Source organism: Lycorma delicatula, chromosome 3 (assembly GCF_047948215.1).
Source record: "Lycorma delicatula isolate Av1 chromosome 3, ASM4794821v1, whole genome shotgun sequence".
Taxonomy (NCBI): Eukaryota; Metazoa; Arthropoda; class Insecta; order Hemiptera; family Fulgoridae; genus Lycorma; species Lycorma delicatula.
Genome location: NC_134457.1, coordinates 141802032 through 141829284, shown reverse-complemented (window position 1 = coordinate 141829284; position 27253 = coordinate 141802032). Strand labels below are relative to the sequence as shown.

Here is a 27253-nt window from a genome sequence, read left to right as displayed (position 1 = left end):
GAAAGATCTTAGAAAGATTCCACGAAAGACTAAATAAAGGCTAAATAGGTTTATACGAAGATACATCTTCTACAGGTTTGCCTGATTTTGGGACCATTGTTATTTGTGACACCTTCCATTCGGACAGGAAATTTGTCGTTCGAAGAATTCCATTGAAAATGCGTATTTGTATTCGATAGTCCTAAATGGTCATCTTATTAGTTATTAAGTCAAACCCAAGAGTCTTGTTTAAATCTCCTACTTTCTCGATCGCTTGCTAAACTTCTGCACAATTTTTTTTTTTTATGACATTGCAAGCAACGACTGCTGTGGTAAATTTGGTCTAATGGAAATTAGTGGTGTATGAAAAATACCGTGTCTCAAAGACCGATATATATATATATATATATATATATATATATATATATATATATAATATTCCTATTGTATGGAACTAATAGAGTAAGAAAAAAATGTGCGCCACTGGAAAGCGATGAGATCCCATTTGATATTACATTCCTAGGGCTATAAAAATGAATTAATTACTTTCTTAAGGCAGAAAAAACAACTACGTAAAATATTGAGTTATTTGCTAAACACATATAGCGACCAGTTGGGAACAAAAACGTTTTTTTCATGTGGCCTGTTATTAACACTAGGTGACACCTATATGTGGGATTTCAAGGCAGTTATGTTGTTAAAAAAATAATTACTATTATTATTATAAATTATGAAATGAAAGAACAAGCCGTAATGACTTTATCATAACACACCGATGTTGATGTATCTGTTTTATTTTGTAGAGAAAGACTCAAATAGTCCTGTCATAGGTTTATAGTCTTCGAAAATTTAAATAAAAGCTATAAAATAATTTTTTTAATTAAAAATTTCCCGCACAGCAATATTAAATATTTATTACGCTTACGTATATCCAAATAAAATATATAATCTCTCAAGACTCCCTCAAAAAGTCAGAACGAATTTTCATGAAGCAAAAAATGGGCTGTTAGATCATATTTTGGCGTGAATAAGTATGAATCATTATCATTCAACATTATCATTGTATTTATATTAATGAAAGCACAATCGTCACAAAAAGAATGATCACTTATTCTTAAAAAAAAATAGCATCCACCTCTACCAGATCAGAGAACAGAACGGTTTTCGAATAATTCTGCACAATATTTCGTCTAAAGAGAAAGACTTTATTATGTTTCCATTACGTTTTTTAATAAATTATTAAATAATTAAATATCTTTTACCACCAATTTATTTAAAATAAAATAAAACTATCTTCTTTTACACAAATAGTCTTATTCTGTCGATCAAAATTGTTAAAAATCCTGAATTTTCTCTTCCCGTTCGACCTGAACATAAATAAGTGTTTAATAATTTTCATTAACGCGTTCTGAATTGTGATTTATTTTATAATTTTTTTATAATTATATTTTTATGTATATTTATCTTAATATTATTTCACGTGTTAATAATTTAAATAATTACTTACGAACTTTAATCACATCTACTTTTTATATTATAATTAATTTTGTGTATTCTGTTGTACTGTTATCAAGATTTTATCATGGTTTCCATTAATCTATCCAGACAAACATTGGGGTAGATCCTTTTTTTATCTGTGAAATAGTATATGTAACTATTCTTGATCTGCTTTACGTAATTTACTACTGTTATTGATCAGAATAATTGTTTATTTGATTTGTTTTTTATTTATTTATTTAGGCGATGAGATTTTTTTTTGTATTGTCATTACTGTTTAGTATTTCAGGTATGCACCATTTCACCATACGGTAGGTTTTACAGATTATTTACGTTTGTAAATAATTTTTTTATGAAAACCTTCTCTATCTGTATATTATTTTAAAATCCATACAAATGTTACATTCAAGTTATAGTTCATCAATCTAAAAGATTTTAAACAATTTTTATTCGATTCATTTTCTTAATCTAATTCATTAAGATACAGAAATAGTTTAGGAAAACTTACTTAAAACTTTCAACGGTTAGGCTATGTTTAGTTTTATTACGTTACCGGTCGCATGTACAATTTACAAAATACGAACAGAAACTTTAATTCATCAAAACTTTAATTCGGAATAGTTGTACAAAGTAATTTAATTTAAACCTTAACTTCATTCAACTAAGTTTTTCAAGCCATAAAGGCTTTATTTAGAGTTTCAGTATCTTTTAATTTTATAATTTTTAAAATACGTGACGTACATTACGTGCTTTCTATGGAACTGATATAAATAGAATTTTATAAAAAAAAAAATAGAACTAAGATAAAAGGTTAAATTGTTAAAAGTTTGTTACAACATTATGTTCAGTTATTTAGTTAGAAGATTATTCATCAAACTTATAAGTATGAACCCCCCATTCACCAAATTTTAGTTTTTTAAGTGTAGAACGTTAAGGCTGAGAAAACATTTATTCTTAAATTCGTGTTTTATCTCAAAGCTTGCTTCACTTCTAGTGAATATATCTTTTAGAAACATTTTTAAAAACAAAGAGCTCATTTTTCGAATCCGATTGGAAATAATAATAATTATTATTTCGTGTCTCACGAAGAAACGGAAAGAATTTTTGGATGTATTCTAAGAGAAAAGATGAAACGTTTTAAGCATGGTTCTAGAAACGATTGGTCTTCGAGCTAAAACATGAAAAATGTTTCGCCTTAATTTCTTCTCCGAGGGTAAAATATTGAAATTCTTCTAATTCTAATATTTATTCTAATTGATAGTTTCCTATCCGTTTTGAACTGAATAATCGAATAAAACAGATCCCAGAAATGTAATTCTACTAAATTTTGAAGAATGTATATTATAATACAAAAAAAAAACTAGTTGTCACAAATCACGATTCTTTTGGTTTGACGGACAATAATTTCGTTAATTTTCTAGTAAACACATAAAATTTGCAACAAAATATGCAGAGAATTTAATTTTGAGAATATTTATGTAAATAAGCGTTAACTAACCATCAATAACAGATTTGACTTTTATTAGAAATATAATACATCAAAATATGGCAGAAAAATAATGTATTGTAATTTTAAAACAAAACAAGAATGATTTCAGTAATGAAGAAACAAAATCAATCACTTAAATAAACATAAAATAAGACGATTGTTTGTTTAATAACATTATTTAAATTTCATTGTATTATGTTAAAAACATTAAAAAAAGGATAATATGTTTAAAAAATGTTTTTCTCTAATGTGATGATGCAATCTGTCACCACCCCCCCCCCCCACGGCATGGTCTAATGAGGAGAGTGATTTGTATGATATGTGAATGAGGTGTATTCTTGTACAGATTCAGGCAACCATTCCTGAGATGTGTGGTTAATTGAACCTCAATCACCAATGTACACCGGTATCCAATATCTAGTATTTAGATCTGTTTAAATGTAACTAACGTTTAGTAGGAATTGAACGTCAGAACCTTTGACTTCGAAAATCAGCTGTTAAACACATGATTTGTGACGAGTTAACCACTGGACCGGTCCGATAAGGTAAAAAGAAAAAACTTAAGTATTTTTTATTCTGTAAGCTAACCGTGTATTAACAGCTGATTAACTGTTGAAATTCGTAGAATTACATTTCAAAGTTTTGTGCTTTCAGAATTGAATATCCCTTTCTGAAAATGTCTTTTTTAAATTTTCAAAAGAAGAATATCCAGAGATAATTTTTATTTACGGGTATTGTAATGGAAGTAGCTGCACATCTAAATATTAAGAAAGATTCCTATTAGAAGAACCCCAAATTTGAAAACCTTCGCTTCACTGCGCACAACTGGTTCTTTTCCATCATGTTCGTATTCTATTAAACTCTAATAACAACGACGTATCGAAGAAAAGCAGAAGAACATAATTCGCCGGAGTCAGTACTAGAATAGTTTCAAATCGGACCAATTTACTTCATAAAGAAAATCTCTACCCGTACCACTTACGTGGTGCACCTGAAGAATTTACTCTGCACATAAATTTCTATCACTGAAGTCAAGATAACTGTCAAAAATAAGCTCTATTTTGTTTAATGATGGGCCATTTTTTTAAAAAGAAGTTAATAATTCGCTAGCTACGAAAAAGTTATTAGAACGAGGAATTATTGATACAGATTTTCCTTAGGCAGAAAGTTTTTGAAACTATCTTGAATCATTAAGAACAGGATCCAAGAAATTTTAAATCTAAAAAATTGTGTAAAAATGAAGGAGGGCATTTTGTACAGTTATTGAAATAATAAGTTTGCAATACTTTTTTTATTTTTTATTTATATTTTTAATAATCGATCTTATTTCTAGATATTTTCAGAACTCTAACAATATAATATTTTATACCCATGTTTCGGTCTGTTTTTGTTTCAATAAAAACTCAACTTTATAAAACTTTTCATATTCAGTTGACCTTACTCACATAGATTTTCTCACAATAAAATTCTCTAAAACTTTTGTTGCAAAATGTTATTTATTGACTGGCAATTTAACGAAGTTACTAAACGTCAAGCATAAAAAACTGAATTTTGTACACCAATTTTTCGTGCATTAATAATTTTCTTAAAACTTACTAGAGGTAAAATTGTAGGATCTACTTTAAACAGTTTATTTTGAACCTTTATTGAGGTCAAAAAATATATATGAAACCGTCAAATTTATTCTTAATTAATATAATTAATTTATATAATAAAGGTGGAGTCAACCGTATATTCTAACATACTTTTTTCCTTTCAGTTGCAGATAAAATCAGATTATGTGTAACAATATATGGTTACTGGTGATAAAATTTGACAAGAAAAATCAAATTTTATATATATAAGTATTTCATTTAATAAAACGGACTAAACTGAACTCGAGATATAAGCAATTTGATAGAAACTGTTACAGAATCTATATTTCCGTAAGTAAGCCATTGACATAATTTTTTGTAGTGAGCCTATCTTTATGTTAAACTAATATACATAATTAAGTTGTCACTAAATAATTGCTACGATGCATTTTATTTTTGTTTTATCTGCGTAATGTATAAAACTGGAAGTAAAATGGCTTATATTTCAATAACTTTGTTTATTTCAATTCATGAAAAACGGCTTTTTATTTCTTTTACTGTTAGGGCGAGATTACAAGGAAAAAAATAATCTTTTTAACGAAACATTAAGAATAAATTTGTTTTAACTTGATAACAATTTACAATACTGAAATCTGAACAACGGTTACTAAATCAGAGAGCTGCCTCCTCTTGAAAAAAAATAAATTTTTGGGTTTCATTCGTTCAGGACACATTACTGAAAAAGTAGGAAAGTACAAATAAAAATAGAATAAATAAAACATATTAAACTTTCTTCCTTTTTGGTAAAAAAAATTGTTAAATATTCTCAGCAGTCCTGAAATTTAAAAAAAAATTCAAACAGAGGTTCCTTCCCGATTCTTGCAGGAATAGTGATTTACCCACTGTACATCAATTATATTAAAAGTTTTCAAGGGGAAGAATAATTAAATAAAATGTATATTTTTACGAATTTTAATTCAAAGATCCATTCCGGATAGTAACATAAAATAGGTAAAAAATTATTAAATAAAATAGGTATAATACTAGCTGTTCGATTATGAAAGCATAAGTTTTATTTCTTCTTATCTAATTGGTTTGTTACGAGTATACTTAAACTGCTTCTTCTACTTATCAGTTACTTTTACATTAAGACATTGTCTAGTTAGTTGAAAAACTGTACCCTTTGAATCATCATAAACTTAATACGTACATTCAAGATAAATTATTTTTGTAATGTGTTTATAATTAAATAATAATACTAAAACAATGATTTAAATATTAAAAACATTATCACATTCATAATCATGAATGAATATTTGTGCAATCATTTGATGATCCGGCACCGGTGCAGTGCGATGAATTAGCCCCTCAATACACCAAGAAGTAAGATTCGCATATTGAACACTCGCATTATAATGCTGAGCGTTAGTAATTAATGTAATTACTTATTATTTTCATCATTTATTTAATTCGTTACATGTTGAACATTAATAATTATCAAACTTTTCTCAACATACACACGTAACCTCCTACTGTAAATCCTTTTTAAGTGTGAATTAATTCTCACTAATGCAACCACTTGTTAAAAACATTGAGCAGTACTGGGTAAATTTAAAAAATATAGATTTAATCGATAAATCTATTTTCCTTCACTTATCTCAGATTAATGAATATTCACTGGACTAAAGTACGTACAAAAAATTTTACATATATATATATATATATATATATACATACATATGTTGGTAAAAAATAAATAAAATTAAAAAAATTTTAAAACATTACATATTGCAGGTTAGTTACTAAAAACTATTTATTTTTAAACTTCTCGTTTTTAACAAATTTAACCCGGAAGAACCATCAATAACATAATAATATTCATTAACGGCGTCTACGGTATAATTTTTTCTCTTTTTAACTTTTAACGATACACGATTATGTATATAATTTTAAGTTTACAGAAAAATCTTCGCCTTGTCTCTTCTTACATTGTAATGAAGGACTTTATAAATAATTAGAAAAGTGAAGCCACAGAAATCATATGTAATAAGAGAAAATACTTTGTTTTATATTTACATAACGTATTTATTAAAACGAAAAATATTTTCATAATAATGAATTTATTATACGCTGCGATGAGATAAATTTAAAAAACTTAAAAGCAAAGTAATTTTCAGACTTTTTGACGAAATATTTTAACGGTTCTTTTCCCTTTAATTGCACCATTATATTAAACGATTTAAAGAAAAAACAAAACAATTAACTTTACTATTTTTAGCAATGCTAGTGAATTTTAAATCATTATAAAATTTGAAGCCAAAATCCAACTTTTTTAATAATTTATAAAACGAAACGAAAGTCAAATCCCGGAAAACTTCAAAATTTTATGATAATTTTTTCAGTGGGCAATGTTTTAATCATTACATAAAAATAATTGTACGTTTTTCTATTACTGAACAGAAAAAAATCAATTTAGCTTTGATAAAAAAAAAGTAGTTGTTTAGGCATTAATTAAAAGTATACATACAAGCAATAAATGGGTAAGGTCACCCATTTCACATTTAGGTAGTTGCTTTCTACCGGTTTTACTATTTTCATTAATTGATTCGTTGTTTTCCACTTTATCCTGCACTAATTCAGTGATGGAAAGTTATCTTCTCTCAAACTGTATTTACCATTTTTAGAATTACGCAGACACAATAAAAGTTTTAAAGTTTCTAAACTTCGTAAGTAAAATATACTAACTACTATAAATATAAAATACACTGTAATCAGCTAAAAAAAAACAAAAAAAAAACAGAATTTAAAAAAAAAATCTATTTAAATCGTAAATTTAGCAATAAATTAGTAGATAAATTTCTTTTCTACCAAAAAAAAAACCCACCATAAACAAATTTGTTCATCTGTAACTAAAAAATTAACTGCCAAATGCCAACATAAACAGTTTTTATAATAAATTACTACAAACTATTTGAAATAGTTACTTTCAAAATACAATAAACAAGCTTTTTTAAACTCGAACAATTTTTCACAATAACCAAGGAAATATACATAAAAATGGAGTACATGTGCATAAAGAACCGAATAATAAACATCAATACAAGACACTGTGTTCTATTTTAGTTAAAACATAACGTAACAAGTTAAAGCGATAATTTACCAATACAAATGTAAACGAAATACTTTTTCTTCCCACTCAAGTACGTATACATTAATATAATATTTATCGGTATATCAATATACGTACATGATATTTACGGAAGTTAAAATTGAAAGAGCTGACTTTTGACGAATCGAACGTTAATTTTTAGGAAATATCTACAAACGTCGATGTATAGAACAACGATGATTAAATGATTAATGATTTATACGTTTCTCTCCTGATACCAACATAAACGATAATACAAAATGTTTGCTAGAGTGATGTTATGTTTGCGCATAATTGTATTCACAATTACGCACAAGCGTGATTTAAAATACAGTTGAATTTACAATATTGTCAACTGAACATTTACATTTTAATTTGGCTGATAATAATTTATTCATATTTTTAAGAGTAATTATGGTAAAATAAATTATATCACATCGATTGAAGTAAAAATTTAGAGGATAATTTAAAATGATCATAATTATGGCACAATAATTTTGATGACATATGTATTACTCATCAGGTTATGCGTACATCTCTACTAGGAAGAAATCTATCATAAGACATTATGATAAGACAAATCATCCCTATTAGCTAGACCTTCTTTAAAAAATAAGCTTTTGTAACAAAATTTATTAGGACTAAACCAAGTGTAATTACAATAACTTAATATTCAAATAAATTAAGCCAGATATAAAAAATATTACTGGTTTTTTTGTTTTTTTTTTTTTTAATTTAGATATTTTTATATTCCGTAATTTTTTTTCCTATCGGATCTGACGAGGAAATTTACATAGAACATGTTTAAAAGTATATTTTACGTATTTTTATTTACTTATTACAAAAATTATTTAGTCCGTATTTTGGTTTTATTTTTCCAGGTTTACAAGGCGTAAGTGGAATTTTTACAACTCGCTCTCGGCTGACGGCTACCTTGCCGCCAACAACCTTCTAGAATTTGAGACAAATCTTAATAATAACAACACGTAGCGTCAATCTAATAATATAAATGTAATTTTTTAGAAAAAATATACATCACAAAATAAAATTGTATTTAAAATCATTAAAAAAATCAATAATTAAACAAAATATTACTAATGGAAATATAAAGACTTGTTATCAAAGAAGAAAATTTGCCGATTAAAAAAAAACTGAACTAAGCAACAATGGGAAAAATAGAAAATGAAAAATTAAATTAAATTATGGTAATTACTACCATATTTAACTAGGAAATTTATTAAAAAATCTAAGATAAGATAAGAAAGCTCTGAATTCTGAATTTTTTATTAGATCCAGACTTGCAAAGTTATAAATCAATTTATTCGCAATGTAGTACACGAAAAAGCTATTCTAAACACAATTCACCTGTGAAATAGAAGTTTATCTCTTATCGTTTTATTAACTTATTCTTACGGAAACATGATTATTTTTCTTGCAATAAAGATTGCATATAAAATATTATATACGTAAAATATGCAACTATAAAATATTCCCTTATAAAATTATAAAATGAAAGTCAACATTTTTTTTTTTTTTAAAAACATAAAACATGATTAATAATTGTTATTTCTCGTCAAAGTTAACAAAATATAGTGTTATCATTGCTAATAGTACAATAGAAAGTATAGTAAACCGCAAAAGGTCGTCGTAAATTGCAAGAAGCTAATCGCCGGTCAAATAATACGTTTCCACTCTGCGCAGCAACTGAGCTTTTTAAATTTTAACAAGTAATACTAACTAAATTATTACTTACTGATTAAGGCCCAACGTAAGTGTAGGTCCTGCTGACCGTAGAAGAGCGTGAGATTCTCCATTACTGAGAAGACGTGTAGGTGTACCATTAATAGCCGATATTACATCGCCTTCTCTAACTCCTTGTTGTGCCGCCTTACTGCCTGGATTTACCTAAAGAAAAAAAAAATAATCTAAAATAAAAATGAAATAATTTAACATTTATTACCAAATTATTAATACAAACTTAATTGGAACTATATCGAAAGATTATCAAAAAAATAGAAATATAGAAGTTCTAGAAAATAATTTAAATTTAATTCAACTAACCGTTAAATTTCTTCTTCCTGTTCCTTGAGACCGAAATTTAAGCATAATAGAAGCAAAAATTCATTTGTCTGAAATATAATTAAGGTAATACTAATTGTACTTTTTGTAATTTGAATAACTATATAATTTACGTCCTAATAAATTTGTATTATTTTATAACAACAAAATTCGGAGTACAAACTAACAGAAGCGCAACGATAAGAAATATTTCTAATCAATCTGTCTGTATTCCTTTGCATCTATGTAAATTCTGAAAAAGGGTGATGCCTACTTCCTACTATTGTCATGTTGTCTTGTTTATCGATTTGAGGAATTATAATAAAGCAACGCCCTTGTAGTAATATGATCAATAAGTAGCCTACAAAAACCTGTCATTTTCATAGAATATTTTTTAACATCTATTAAATAAATTACCAGAAATTTATTTTCCAAAAGTAACAATAAAAATAATGCGTAAGTAGTTAAGATACTTAGCAGGTAAGGTTGTATATTTTTTACTTATTTAATTTTTCGACGACCTGACATTAATTTAAAAAAATATTCGGTACCCTTACAAATTATGGAAATCTGTATTAGCTTTATGAAATATAAATACAAATTTATAATCAAATCGAATTCAAAATTCAGGATTATTATGTGAGGAATGCAAACCAGGCTCCTCCGCAGAAGGGATCCTTGAAATAATTTAATTATTCGTAAAATCCTATTTTAAAATTATACATAACTATTAGAATTCGAAATTATAGTCAAATGTTCAGTCCCTAGATACACGATTACAATAAATTCCTAATTCCCACTTCAAAATTAAAATATAAATTAATAAGAAAATATTAAATACTGATAGAATTGTTGACAAAGAGATATTGACTTGTTAAAATATAAAATGAGTTGATAAACTATAAAATGAAGATGTAAAGAAGAAGAAATTTATCACAATATAATTTATCTTGTAAAGATGAACTAGTTTGGTTAGTCATATGTAATAAGATTTCCAGGTTTAGTTAATTTACCTAATAATCTATTATTAATATTTTTAGATTGTGTAGGCAGGCCACGTTTGGAATATGTAAAACAAATTGTTAGGGATGTAGGATGTAGTAGGTATACTGAAATGAAACGACTAGCACTACATAGGGAATCTTGGAGAGCTGCATCAAACCAGTCAAATGACTGAAGACAAAAAAAAAATATTTTTAGCTAGTAAAAACTGCAAAGATGGAGAAATATATAACATCAAAATATGAACATCTAAAACAGATATCTAATTTAGATGTTGGCTATAGGATGGAATAACATCATGACTTTAAATAAAAATTTAAATAGAATTTGCAATGTAAATTAACTGGATAAGAATTTAGTCACTCTTTTCTAGGACAATATCTTGGAACTCAATCCATTGCTTTCCTACTTCATAATCCAAACATATCTGTATCTTAAAACTTCTTAAAAGTTTCCTTTTTTTAACAAAATATTTAAAAAATTTATGAAATTTTCCTATTTATCTAAAAACAAATAAACTTTAGTGTTAAAAAATTTCGTTTTTATTTCAAGTACGCTAATTTTCTTACACGCGACTAATTTTATATGTATGTACGTATATTAAGCTGGTTAACTGTTGGCTAAAAGAAAGATTACTATTGCAATTTTAATGGTAGATTTTTTTTTAGGCTAAATATTAAAATTTTACGATATTAGAGAATTTAAAAAATATATTTTAAACTAAATTAATTAAATAATATTCTTTTACTTAATTTTTAAAACTATATTTATTGTACAGTGGAAACCACGAATAACGAGCTTGCTTGTAACTAGAAAAATCGACAAAATTCCGGATTTGTTTCGTTTTATGTCTCATTAACGAAAATTTAACTTACTTTTAGCGAGGTATCGACGCATTCATAAACTTGGTTATTACGAGAATTTTCATGGGAAATTTAATTTCTTCATTTACGAAATATACGTTTACGATTTATACGTTAAGATTGCCACATATTATCTTAGGGTTGTTCAGGTCAGGTCTGAAGGGTGAACAAAAGGTTTGTAATAGGACATTGGTACAGTACGTATTATTCAAGTACGTACAGTACAAGTTCCATTTAGGTATTACAAAGGCTGGTAGTTATTTCAATTACTCGGGCTTTTTGTTTGCAAAATTCCAGGAAAGGCTGGGACCAAACAATGATCCGTCCTAACCGCCCAAACAGGTTCATCAAACTCTATAGCACATTTTAAACGATTTACTGTAAGTTAAAGTCTGAAAAGGGGCGTAGTTAAAATTAAATTTTACCTGTCCTACCACCACTGGTAAATTCAGCAGTCATAATTCTCAGTTTAAAAATACAGAAGTGTACCACAAAATCAGTTAAACAAACAGTGTGGGGTTAAAGTGATCGGTCGGATACCTAGAAGTCAAATACAGTACAGTAATACTGTAGACGCGTCAGTGAATGCGTTTTCATTTTAGTATTTCTTGCTAAAAAACAACTGTAAAGAGTATTTTTTAAAAAGTGTACTCTACCAACTCCGGTTCATTTGTAATGAACGATGTTGGGCGTCAAAAGGAAACAACTGTCCGTGAGTGATAAAACCCAAATTATCCACAAACTGGAAGGAGGCCTACCATATTCAGATGTTTGCAAAAAAAGGACTTTTTTAATCACAGTTTCAACAGTATAGAAGAGTCACGAGAAACTTACGAGTGCTTTTGAAAAAGATTACACGCAAACAAAAAAAATTCAGGCTATATGATAAACTATGATAGACTTAGATAGCGCTCTCTTGTCATGATTTAAAGTGAAAAGAAGTGAAAATGTACCTAACCAGTTTTAAAAATTGCAGGCTGAAAAATTCGTTACAAATCTCGGCTACGCAGATTTTGTTGTAGCAACGAATAGTTAGATAGTTTTAAAAACAGACATCAGATTGTTTCTTCAAAAATGAATGGGAAAACTAACAGCGTAGGCAGATCCGGTCTCACTCCACGCCATATTTCCACAGAAGATTACCATAATGAATACGATATACCACCCTTTAAAATTAAAATTAACCCCCCTTTTCACTCACTCTGTGTAGACTCTAATTTTGCCTCAAACTCAGCCGCAAACTTTGCGATTATGTTCACAAAATATAACAAGAAAATAAAGTCGTTATATATATAAACATATATGAAAACCGATAACGTATTTAAAGTTTTCGAAAAATGAAAAGTTATACACTTTATAAATTTAAGAATGTGAGAAAATGAAAATTTCTTAATTCAGCGAGTATTATTGCACCGATTTCGATTAATTCTTTTTTATTTTATTTTTTTGTAGGCTACACAAAAACCGATAAGAAACGTTTTTTTTCGAAAAATGAAAAATAACGTAATCTCGAAAAATTAGTTTGTAAAATGTATAAATTTGTTCGTTCGGCTAGAACTACTGCACCGATTTCAATGAATTTTTTTTGTTGGATTTCTTTTTTTATAGAACAGAGTTATTTTTTTTATAAACTATTTTATAGCCTATATATTTTTAGGTTATATTACAAGTAAGCGTGCGAAGCCGTTGGTAGCCTCTTGTATATACATAACAATATTCTGATAATTCAATAGGTCATTAAATGTATCCGTCACGAATTGTTGCGTACTATGTAAACATAATAAATTTATTTAAATTGTTAATATATAACTAAAAGTTACGATTAAAAATATTTGATCAGTTGCCAGTATCATTTTACTAATAATGTTAGGCATTCAAATAAAATAGTTCGTTATTTGAATGCCTAACCCTTTTGAATTTACTATTATTCACACCACAATTAAATTCACGGAGCCGTTCACCTGAGTTATATTTTAATTACCAATTAGGTCTTTCCCCCTAGTTCTTTTCCCTTGAACTGAAACCAATCGGTAAATAGAGTCGTGTCAAAGTTGAAAATTTACAGAGTAAATTAAAGTTAAATCTACTATGATTTGAACATTCAGAAAAAGCTAAATAATTTTCTGTTTTTTTTACTGGTTTAATAATAATGAGTTTGTCTAATATTAGTTATAGAAATGAGAGGATAAAAAAATCGACTGTAGGAAAAGCACGTGTGGAGGAGATCCAGATTATGGAAGCTATCCAAGATTGAATGAGTGAGTGAATCGTGCTTTAACTGATAATTATTATAATTAATTTTGGACGGTAAGCCTAAAAATGGCCACCGGCAGAAATAAACTATAAAGTAAATTCTGGCTGTTCTATAATCATCTAAATTTTTCTTCGGAATTCCATTTGATGCTTCGAAGCTGTGATCAATTCAGACAATTTTTCTAGTAAAAGTAAATGTTTATTTCTGGTAGATAATAGGGCGCACGCTTTGTTAATATATTCTGTAGTGATTATATATTTTTTTTGTTTTTATTCATTCAGAATAGGATTTCTTATTTCTTAGCATCCTGTTATAAAAAATATTTGTAAGGTTTACTGTAATGTATTTTGTTCATCTGTGTTCGAATTTTCTTATATTTTAGTGGGATTACTTTTGTAATAATATTCTAAACAAATATTTATCAATTTAAATCTCCTGATTGCAATTGTAAGCAGGAGTAGGATTTTTACACGTACGAAAAAATTCAGAAACCACATTCCTCTCTGGTACGTTAGCGTTAGAAAAAGCCCGCAAAAAGTTTGTCTAATTTTTTCCTGTTTGACTATAGAAAAATCAACAAGAATGACCTTATACCAAAAATAAAACCTACGTATAAAAAAAAAATAAATAATTAAAAAGCAAATATCGAAGCACAAGTATATATTATTCTACGTAGTTTGACTTCTACGAATTAAAATGATTTCTACTGAAAATAGATAAAAATTTGACTGAATAATTTTAGTCAATAATTTTAGTGTTCATATCTAGCGTAATTCTAATGTTGATGTTAAGATTAGAAATCTATTAATTACAATATTAAAACAATAAGACAAAAAAAAATGATTAATCAATCATAATGTCTATTAGTGATTATTACTTATTTTCACGTTACACTCTGAGATCCAATAACAACTACACTAATATTTTTGACCCTGATGTAGTCATAATGTAATAGCGTGAGAATAACACCTAAGCCTGATCAGGATTCAAACTCAGAAATTGCCAGATGGAAAACAAGAGACGTTACCACACCACCGCGGAGAAGCAGAGTGACGAGTTTTGAAACAAAAAACAAAAGTGTTTAAAATGCCAGATTTTTACATTCTCAAAATTGTATAAACATAGGATTATATTAAAAACGGCTAAATCTCAAGACAATCTTTATTCTGAGCTTCAGTAAGTAAGGTATATAAAAAAATAAACTAGGTTTAGTCATTTCAGACCACTGACTGTTTTTGGGCTTTTCGCTTAGTATTTTAGTAATTTTTTATTGGAATAATACAACTTCACATTTTTTCTTATTAACTTGATCGAGAATTTATTTTAAAAATCTATTCTGCATGTAATCCCTCGTACTTTGCTCACGAGTGGTTATTCAGTAAGGCATGCTAAAGATGATGGAATATCCGTATTAAATTTACTGCGCTGTTTTCCTAACTAATACATCATTCAATGTAAGCATCTTTTTTCCTTTTATTCTCATTCCCTACTCCCCTGGGCCGGACACTCAAACAAGTAAAGCTCAGCCTAGGAGAGTGTCCTTTAACTCAAATAAGTCCCCCGCCTACCGGCAGAACGTCCGGTACGGCAGGTCGGCTCACCGGTTGAATCTTTAAATCGCCTGCCTCACATCCCCAGGGAGAGTTAACCAGGCCCGACTATGTCGTTCCTGGGACTATGTCGTCCCCCCAGGGACCGGGACTTGGTCAGTCAATTGCCTGCCTCCAGGCAGGCAAACCGCCAGGAAGGGGGAACTGGTCCCGACTATGTCGTTACCCGGCCACCACTCAGCGGCCAGGACTCGGTCTTTAATTTAACCCCAACCTGATCTCCTAAGGAGTCCCCAACCGCTCATCAGAACCAGCACATCTCGGCATGCTGGGCCTTCCTGTTGGGGCTGTTCTACCCATCCCTATACTAACTGAAAACCCCTTCTTCTACCTTTCTCTCTCTCTTCATCCTTTGCACCCAACGTTTTTCTCGAAAATTCGTCAACCCTTCTCCAACCATCTTTGGATGCTAACATATATCCTATCAACTCTTCTGTTTTCAGGTCAGTAATGCCAGCGCGCCTGCGCTGTTCCCCCAACTCCGGACACTGAAATAGTGTGTGTTCTACCGTATCGCATAACCGCAATACATGCAAGCCGATGATTCTTTCCTGCCAATCCAGGGCAAATAAACTTCAAAGTTCCCGTGGTTCAATAACAGTTGCGTCGGATAAAAACCCAGCTCGCCATGACCTCTACTACATCTTGGGGTCAAATCGGGTATAAGCCGTCTGGTCCAAGTTGCCTTCTCACCCGTCCGCCATTGCTCTTACCAGATGCGCAGAGTCCTTGCCCTCAATTCAGACTTAGTGTCATCAGAATGCTTGCTAACTCGCTCCTGGACCAGATGGGAAAACCCCTGCCAAAACGCATAATGCCTCATAAGATGCGGTCCGGTAGGCCGCCACCACGCCTAGTAGGGATTTGCGGTGAACTCTGACCAGTCTCATACGACTCCGCTGGATATTAATGGCTGCACCCCAAAACGGTGCAGCGTACAAAATAATGGATAACACCGTCGTCAAAATGATCCTGTGTTTGGAAGCCCTTGGCGCCACATGTGATGACATCAACCCGTTCAAGGCAGTTAGGGTCCTCTCAGCCCTAGAGCATTTTATTATATGGTCACCAAATTTACATGACTGCTCTATTGTGACACCAAGATACTTCACCTTGCTCACCGTCCGAACATTATGATCCCAATTGGATCCATCCTTCTCCTTCTCTCAGGATGCGGACCGACAGCATTCTCTCCATATCCTTAGACATATTGTTGAGCAGGCACAACGGGCGGTACCCCTACATCGGGTTCTCGCCTCTACCCTTGGGAAAAAAGATTAGTTTAACCTCCTTCCAGCAGGTTGGAAATAACACTTTCTCCAATTCATTATTCACCATATCCGTCAGGGTCCATGGTACTACACCAGCTAATTCATTGAGCACCTTAGCCGGGATTCCATCCGGTCCCGGACTCATTTGGTTCCCTAGTCTGTTGATGGACAGAATGACCTCATCAATTGTGAACCTTCTCCTCTCAAAAACCATATATGTACAGTTACTACCTGTTCAGCACAGTTCATGTACAGTACTACCTGTTCATGGGAAGAGCTTTTCAACCTCTCTCCTCATCCGGTCCTCGCCAAGCACCGGCAGGCGCCTACCAAACCTCTTCATGACGATTCGGTAGGCCCTATCCCAGGGATCATCTTCCAAATCCTCACACAATTCCCTGCATCTCATTCTTGACTCGTTTAATTTTAAAGCTAAGGGTACCCCTGTAATCCTTGTACTGTTAAGTGGCATCCTCAAGACCCTCACCACCACTCCGACGCAATCGTTGCATTCGTCTCTTACTTGCCTGCAAATAACAACGCATTTGCGCGATAATAGAGTTTCACGAGTGTACAGCCTTGTATCTTCCTGAATGTTATGTTGGATATCTCTTATTTAACTTCTTGTAGGGTCTCCGGTGACAAGTATAACTCGTTCCTGATTCTAGCAGATACGGCCTTGATAACCACTTGACGGTCCAACAAACGCAGTAGCGGCCGTCTCTCAGTCTAAACGACATATCCTTCAGCTCAAGAAGCAACGCCCGATGATCACTGGCGGTCTCGTCAGCCAGAACTCTTAAATCACACAAATGTCGATTCCAACGACCATCACTAATAGCGAGATCCAAAACGAACGTGTGCCCTCTGATCTCGAATCTGGGTGAACCATTATTAACACAGCGTAGCCCCATCTGATGCAACATTTTAGTAAGGATCTACCCACGCCTATTTGTGTACAACCATCCAGCTTCAACAATTTTACAATTGAAGTCCCCAAGTATAATTACTCTTTTGGTTGCTCGTGAAACATCTCTTGTAGATGACTCATGAATTCTGCGTATTGATCAAGATCGCAATTAGGATTAATAAATATATGCTCCAATAAGTACGACCTGCAATAGCTCGACAGCCACTATATCACACTTTCTCTCGAGCAGTTTCTAACACAACCTGTCACTTATAGCTCGTATGACAACGTCACGAGACCCTTCAGCACACCATCCGTCTCTTGCGGCTGCAAACCTGTTCGGTTCAGTAGTAACCGAAAAGTCTACATCATTCTGTTCAGCAATCTTCTCAACTAGATATTGAAAAAATTGCTTTTGTTCGCGTTAGACAAAATTAACCTGATCGTTCTGGAACTGTTTGGCACTCCAAACCTCCAGTACGAAATTGTTGATTTTTACTTCTTTTACTCTCCAAGCAGTCGACCTTGAAAAGGCCTTCCTTTCCACAGCTAGAACAGAATCTGCTCCTATCAGGTCCGTCACATTTAGACGCTTTGTGGCCTACGGCCCAACATATGTAGCACCGTTCGAAATCCGAACTGAGGGATACTCGACAAGAGACCTATCCTATTATTAGAGACAAGAGACTCTGCCATTATTACACAAGGTGTCAGCTACCTTGGCGGGCACCAACAGCGTGGCCACCTTAGTACTGCCTTACAAAGGTCTCAACGAAGGCAGCTGTATCTGAGCGACCTCCAAACCAGCCACATCTACTATAGCCTTCTTAATTTCTTCAGTGGATAGCTCGTCTATGTCCTTAATTACCAACTTCTTAGAGTGGGCTGTCATCATGCAACTCACGTTGATGCCCTCCACCCCGTCCGTTATCCTCTTTAATAACATCTCTGGATCTTGAACCTCATCTTTAACTCTTATGAGTACTCGCCCGATTGACCCTTTCTCACTGACAATATCTCCGGGAGGCCCCCTCAACACCACTTACTCTATCTGTCACAGTAAGTCCGCGTAGCTTCTGTTCTGCGCAGAGACCGCTCCTGTCTTTGACTGGAGGCCACGCGCCTTCTCACTTGATTTTGGTCGCTCCCAACTTTTATCTAAATAAACTTCCATCTTTATCGCCTTGCGTCTTCCGGCGTAATCCAAAACCTCTTTTGGATTACCCACTTAAAAGTGGATACCCACTTTTCATCTCTTCATTGAAATCTCTTCATCTCTTATTGAAAATCTTTTCATCTCTTCTTTTCACTTTTCATTGATCGTCGGAGCATCTGATGCTCCGAAGATCGTCTAACTATCCGAAAGCTAAAAAATTCGCCCAGTGCCATTCTTGAGATCCACTACTACCTGCGACTCACTCAGATAGGTATCTACTACCGAAACAAATACCGTAGGAGACTCTGTCTCCACCTCGCGATGGTCAAACGCCAACAGCTGTCCAGCCCGCAGGTTCTTCTTATCCACCAGACGTCTGACCTCAGAAACTCCCTTCTAAAGACAATCATCACAAAGAGGTCATTTAATGACGCTATGTCTATTACCACTACCGTATCCACCTCTTTGTTCTCAAAGCATGAACCGTTCTTAACTTCAACAAAGCTGATGGCATTCCTCGGCCATCGTTTCAAAATGAGGTCAGAAACCTCCCCATTCTCAGCGCCTTGGACCAACTTCTTCTTTCCTGTTTAGCCTCCGGTAACTACCGTTTAGATAATTCATCAGAGGATGAATGAGGATGATATGTATAAGTGTAAATGAAGTGTTAGTCTTGTACATTCTCAGTTCGACTATTCCAGTTGGACCAACTTCTGGATAATCATTTTGTACTCCGCTTTACTGCCAGTTTGAGATGCAAAATCTTGTATGCCCTGCACAGATCCCTTCTTGGACAATGCCGCTTTAAAACCATCTACCTGGCTAGTAAGGTAAAAGCTAACCAGCTTTCTACGAGAATTAAACCTCATATGTTTAATGTGCCTTTCTAATACTGCCTATTTAGCAACTGATTTAGAGTCAAATCAGCGTTTAAACAGATGAAAAATTACATCGAAATACATTCTACAGAAATTCAAATACATTCTTCATCTATTTACAAAAAAAAACATGGTTTTCAATTCTTTCGCTCACAGTCGCATAACCACAAATTACACCGTTACATTTTATAAATATAAAATATAATATCAGTTTATATCACTAAATAAAAATATATTTTGTTAATACAAAATAAAAAAATGACTGAATATAAAACATTACAACCATAGATCAGTACAATTATTTTTTTTTAAAGTTCAAGATTATTTAAAATAGAAAATATTATGCTTAAACCAAATATCACTTGCCAAGTTTCTCGAACAAAAAATTTCTTTCTAATACTGCCTATTTAGCAACTGATTTAGAGTCAAATCAGCGTTTAAACAGATGAAAAATTACATCGAAATATATTCTACAGAAATTCAAATACAATCTTCATCTATTTACAAAAAAAAAATCATGGTTTTCAATTCTTTCGCTCACAGTCGCATAACCACAAATTACACCGTTACATTTTATAAATATATAATATAATATCAGTTTATATCACTAAATAAAAATATATTTTGTTAATACAAAATAAAAAAATGACTGAATATAAAACATTACAACCATAGATCAGTACAATTATTTTTTTTTAAAGTTCAGGATTATTTAAAATAGAAAATATTATGCTTAAACCAAATATCACTTGCCAAGTTTCTCGAACAAAAAAAAAGTAATTAGACTGTACATACAACCATATCGTTACTGAAAGGAATTACGTAAGTTCTAAAACAAGAAATGATACGATTTTAACTTGAAAATTTTGGATGACAAGAAAAAGACTTTACTTTTGATATAAGTAATATTTATCTTACAACATTAAATATCTGACGTATGTTATATATTTACATGTTGTTTTTATCTAAAAATATAAATGCTACATTCTACTTGAGATTTATAGATTACTCGTGTAATAAAAAAATAATAAACACTATTTTATTTCACGGAACAAACAAAAATTATATAAAGTATTTGAAAAAATTCAAGGTTACAGTTGTATTAGTCTACCAGAATTTAAACACAGTAATAAAGACAAAAAATAAATGCATATACATATTAAATGTTTATAAAATACAATTAAAATTCAGATTAACAATCAAAACATAAAAACAGCCTAACAAACATATTACGGCATGTACTTAAACTCTGCTCCAATACTGGCACATATAAGTATTAAATAACCGTTATTTTATATTTATATATGTTTATTTTTAACTTCAATAACAGCCAATAATTTATATAAGTTATTTTTATTTATTAATCAAATTTATTTATGCAGAACATATTAAATCAACCAATATATCAGTTATCATAATAAAATTGATCTCTATAAATTTACATATAAGACCAATTAATTTAAAAATACTGTTTTTGTAAAAAAAAAAGAATTTTTACCACATATTATGCTATATATAAGTTACAATAATCTCTATTAATAAATATCACCGGTAACTAGTATGGCTTTCGAAATAATTATATACTGTGCCTTCTAAGTAAAAAAGAAGCCGTTCTAAAAACATAGATAAAATATGTTTAATTTATCTGTTTACTGTTTATTATTTACTACTTACCATTTATTCTCGTAAATCTTCCATAGTAACCCATATTAATGAGTGAATTTAAAAATATTGTATGGAATGAAATGCCTAGAAAAATGAGACGTCTATACCCCATGGAGTTATTTTAAAAACTACACAACCACAAACCAATGATGTATAAACATTAGTTGAATACAAATGAGTGGTATCTTCTGGATCAAAAAATGACACGTTTATTGTTCAACGAACAGATTAGAGATTTTTTTTTTTACAATGTTACAAAAAAATATAAAATTGTATTTTACTCAAAATATAAATAAGAATATTTTTCAGGTAATATATATTTTATTTAAACAAGCGAATAAATTTATATTGTACTAATACATTACTACCCTATTAATTTTTCTATTTTTAAATGAAAAAAGGAAAGTGGTAGTTAATTAACTCAGTGTGAAGTCTTCAGTTCTCATAAGTGTTCCTAAGACTTATACAGGTGATATAAGGATAAAAACATCCTTAAGAAAAAATTTAACAAAAAAATGAAAGGATAGAAATAAAAGTAGTTTTGTAGTTCAGAATAGTAAAATTTTTTAATTAATAATAGCAAATATGTTTGTTTTAACTGCAATCAAAGCATTTTAAACTTATCTTTCAACATCTATATATTATAGAATGTAGGCCTAAGTAAAGGTACAACCGATCAACAGAATGAGTTTTATTTTAAATCGTTATAGATTGTTAGTAAAGATAATCAGTATTGTTATTTGTACAAACTAACTTAAAAACAACTTAATAATTGTTGTATATTATTTTGAAACAACTAACAAGAATAACGAGAGGCGTGTACTTGCATAAGAATGTACACGCATAAATAAATTTAATTAATTTATTAAATTATACGCTGAAGTGATTTGCTATGTTAAAAACATCTAGAAGGTATATATTTGAATATGTTTACTAATATAAGATATAATAGAAATAATTTTTTTTTTTAATATGAAATTACTGATCGTTAAATACTCTTAACAAATGGGCCCACGCAAATATACTCACATTAACATCCACACATAAATCAACTAAAAATTATGAAATGACATTATGAGCTAAAATGATTAAAGAATAGACAAATAATTTTCAGAAAATCATTGGAAATTACAGTAGTTTTTATATTTCTAACTATCTAACATTACGTATATTTTAATTACCTTTTGATATTCTAATCGTACATTCTTACCTCTTAACAACGACATAACCATCCTCACGAAAAACAAGTAATCAAGGCTAGGTTTATAAGGAAAATAGAGTGAAGTAGTTTCCCATTATCTTTTTTTTATGACACTTCAACATGTCATACCCATAAAAGTTCAGGAAATTTTATGTATGATCTTCATTCAGTTTATAATCTGGCAGTTTAAATAAAGTACCTGCATAAATACTTTAAATAATTATTTTTAAATAAATATTTCCTAATATTATAAAAATTTTATCTTTCAGTTAGTACTAACGTTTTCTTACTTGAAATTTTGGATTTCAAATTATAATGTACAGGTATGTCAAGTAAATAAATAAACTATTTTTTATTCTAAGTTCATGCTATTAGGTATACCTAATAATACACATTAAGAGAATTCGTATACGCGTTGTAAAGAAGGTTTCATCCAAATCAAGATTTCAATCCAAAAATTTAACACATTAAGGTAAAATAATGGTCCTAATAGTTTTAAGTAGTAGAAAAAATATATTAATTTTGTCAGACTACATCAAATCATACAATCTCTTGTCTCGATTCATCCTTCTACACTAATTGACGAGTAAATATTTCTTCTAAAACGGATATTTTAAAAGAGATTTCATTAGGCATTATGGTACAAAGAATGTGCTAAATTGATTATTATCTGAGCGATTGAAAGAAAAATCTGGAAGATACGTGTTTCATGTACGCTAGGTAATTACCATCCTTTTATAAATACGAAAATATTATTCAGATGGAAATGATACGGGAAAAGTAGGGAAAAGATACATTCAGATTCAGGTGGCCTAAATTATTACGATCCTCTATAATCATCGTAATCCTTAAAATAAGATCACCGTGGCAATTTTAACCCGTAGAGTAATAATTAAATATATCATTCGATGACGTGTAAACAATGCTAATAATTATTACAGCAATTAATTAAGTATTATATAAATCGGAAAATCATATATTTTTCAATGATTAGGATCATTGTACAAGACTGGAATAACTGGAATATATTTTAAAAACTTCTAGGTAGTAGTCTGTGGGTTAGTATGGTTATTCCAACTTAAAACTTGTATTAATCAAAATGTTAGTAAATTCAGTTAGCTGAAGACCTTAAGTCTGCAAATAAATTTGTAGAAGAATATTTGACAAATACACATATATGGTTTGACAAAATTAATTATTTTTCCGATTCATTGTTTTCAGCCTATAGTGATAAAGAATTTGAGGATTCTGAAACGGTAAATCTTAAACCGTAATGAAAAACGATACCAAAATTATCCTTTATCTTCATAAATAATAGTGATACATAAGTAGTAATATTTATTGACCTTTTGACATTAATATATACATTTCATATATAATAGAGCAAAATGATTTAACCGAGCGAGATTATAAAATTTGTTCTACCTAACATAAAGAGACCTCACAATTGCGCATAGCAAAACGAAACTTTTTTTCATTCTATTCGACCGTTACCGAGTCTAGTCTGAAGTATAGACAGACAGTCATGCTCGACATATCATCAAATTCATGACGACTTCATGGTTATTATATTTCTATGAAATAAATATACCGGCACAGTTATGTTACAGTCTGTTCTATTATATATATATAGATGAATATAGCGGGTAACAAGACGATAACTAGTTTCATGCCACGATAATGTGAACATTGTTGGCCCGATGTCGATGTGAAAATTGCTAGTTGTAATCTCACAAAGATTTTTTATGATGGACAAATATGATCTCATATTTTTCACGGTTCATCAGTCTAAAGAAATATAACAGCTTGATACTTAAATCCAATGATGGTACATTTAACAATCTTTTTTTAATTAAGAATTTTTTACTTGTAATTAAATGTCAATAAAGATGGAGTAAATTGTTATCCAAACAATAAAAACTATAAGGTAAGTATTTAGAAATGAAAAATTCTAGGATATATCAAACTAACTTCAACAAAACACGTCCTCTTAATTAAAAAAGGAATAAGTAAATCCAAATTGAAAAAAATATTTTAATGAATAGAAACCGGGAGACATAATAAAGAGTACGTTGAACGATTTCCAAAAATATTTAAGAAAATAAATCACCATCACGATTGACTTCTTCATAATCAAAGAAAAATTATAATTAGGAGACTTATTAATTAAAAACATAAATAAAACTACTTTAAAGGAAACCTGCTTAAAAAAAAATAACATAAATTTTTCATCAATACTTAAAAATAATTTACAAGCCATTAATGATAAAAAATATATAAAATGTTTTTTTTTTAATTGTTTTAATTATTTAATAATATTACGTAATAAATTTATTATTAAATGTAATTAAAAATATATTTATAAAGTGTATTGAGGATAAATAAAAATAATTTATATATAAACGAAATAAAAATTAAGCAACCGGTAAAATACTTTTACCGTCCAATCCATTAGAACTTATATATAAAGAAAGTATATATATATTACTTCCTTAACATGATTGAATTTACCGCAAACGTTTTATGGGTTGGTAAGTTAAACGCCTGATGGTGCAAGAGATATAAAGAATAAGAAATTAATAGTCATGTAGTGTGATAATGACTAATTGAATTAGACTAACAAAAAATAGTTTGTAAAAGAGGGGAACAACATAGTGAATAATAGACTTTGAATGTTTTTTCTTTGATTACAGGTAAACGTTATAATTAATTTAATTAGCAATTGTAAAATGTGTAAATAAATAAAATTTATCTAGATTTAAAGAGAAACACTTCAGTTTAATTATGTGTTTTTAATGAAAAAATAATAAAAAAAATATAAAACACATTATTAATATACAAATAAAATCTGATGTGGACAACACACGACTTCCTTTAACGCCGATTAAAAATTACATTTACATATCTTTTTTTTTAATGAAGAGTACATAAAATTTTATTTCATTAATAACTTCGATATTTTTTCATTTTTTTTTTTTTTTATTGTTATTGAATTGTTATTTATCGTAATTATTTTTTACAATCAAAGGCTAATAATTATCAATAAATCAATATATTTAAATTAAAGAAAAAGTTAACAAAAAAGGGAGATGAACTCTGATTCGAACCGATGTACCTTCCCCTTGTAAGATCTAAATTTCATTAATGAAAATTTTGTTTGACTATAACTCTGTAACCAATGAAAATAAGTACCACTTATAATATATCGTTAAAAAGCTCTCAATGAGGGCTAATACAGTTAAGAAAAAGTCCAAAATCCAAATTTTTGGGGATTTTGGGCTATTTTAGGCACTTTTGGTTCGGTCGATTGCAATAAAAAGGAGAAGTGCACAACTAGATGTTACACCATTCCTAAATCCAAAATTTCCACATCCTACGGCTAATCCTTTTTGAGTTATGCGAGATACATACGTGCATACATACATGCGTACGTACAGACGTCACGCTAAACTAGTTAAAATCGATTCAGGGATGGTCAAAATGGATATTTCCGTTGAAATCTGGAAACCAAAATTTTTCGAAATCACAATACTTCCTTTACTTCTTACAAGGAAGTAATAATAATAACGTTAAAGATCTTCCAATATGTATGGTGATTTTACTAATACCAAAAACTCACACAATGATAAACTCGTTAGTTACGTGTATGTGTATGTGTAGTGACGGGTGGCCGCGCGTGTTTAACCACAAGACCACAACTAATGACAATGTCAATTCTGTGTGTCACATTTTCAAGCCAGTCAAAATAATTTTTTAAATTAATCCCCTCTGGATAGTACAATAAAACCCAGATGAAATACTAAAATCTAGAGAATTTCATTATAAAATGTACCATTTAATAACCCGTTTTTTTGTTTTGTTTTTTTTTTTTTGTTTTTTGAATCTCGGAATATATTATCAATTTCTGATATATTTAATTCAACTAATTAATAAAAAAACAATTCACCGATAATATTCTTCTTTTTATGGAAATCAAATAAAGTTTCAGAAGACTAAATGACGTGGAATGTTGTTAGGATAAAAATTAAATTTGAAAATAAAGAAGAGAAAAAACAAAATTAAGGAATAAAAAGGATAAATCAACAATTAATTAAATTCTTTTTATACAATGCTAAATCATATTCAGTACGTATTAAAATTACATATCCTTTCTAAAAATTGAGCATTGAAGATCTTAAATACTGACATAGTAAAATTTCAAAAAAGAAGCAAAAAAGAAAGATAAAAAAGCATGTTTCTATAAACACGAGGATCTTTCATTCAAATATTAAGTGTACCGGTAAAAAACATATCTTTAATTATTAATAAGAAAGAAATTATTAAACATATTTTTATGGCGTGTAGTGTTTATTACAACAAAACTTGGGCAACAGGAGAATAAAAAAGAAAAAGTTATACAAGTTTTAAAAAAATTTAGTATTAAAATAGAATGCAAAAAAAAAGATGTATTAATTACTTTGAAATGAAGAGGTTTTAAAGCGAATAAAAAAAGAAGTCTAGGGAATAATGTTACGAAAAGAACTTGTTTAGAGGGCATAATAATAAATGCTGTAAAAGAAAATGAGTAAACTACGTGTAGAAAGATGGTAATAGAAAATTTATGATGCGGTAAATACAATGAGATTAAAAGACGAACAAAATTGAGAGGAAAAAATCCATTCAACACATAAAACGAACAAACTAAATTTATAATAAAAA

General features: G+C 29.8%; 1 protein-coding gene and 1 long non-coding RNA gene across 9 annotated transcripts in view; one reads left to right on the top strand and one right to left on the bottom strand.

Annotated features, from left to right (window-relative positions):
* LOC142320990 (uncharacterized) overlaps positions 1 to 9010 on the top strand; it is a 32953-nt gene extending 23943 nt beyond the window's left edge. The window contains exons 2-3 of the long non-coding RNA XR_012755535.1: positions 4725 to 4890; positions 8569 to 9010. This is a non-coding gene — a long non-coding RNA (uncharacterized LOC142320990). The remainder of the gene's footprint in view (positions 1 to 4724; positions 4891 to 8568) is intronic.
* Positions 1 to 27253, bottom strand: part of LOC142322063 (uncharacterized) — a 516135-nt gene that overhangs the window by 273906 nt on the left and 214976 nt on the right. For all 8 annotated transcript variants that reach the window (XM_075360702.1, XM_075360700.1, XM_075360706.1 and 5 more), the window contains one exon: positions 9441 to 9592. In XM_075360702.1, the coding sequence (XP_075216817.1) occupies positions 9441 to 9592 (152 nt within the window). The remainder of the gene's footprint in view (positions 1 to 9440; positions 9593 to 27253) is intronic.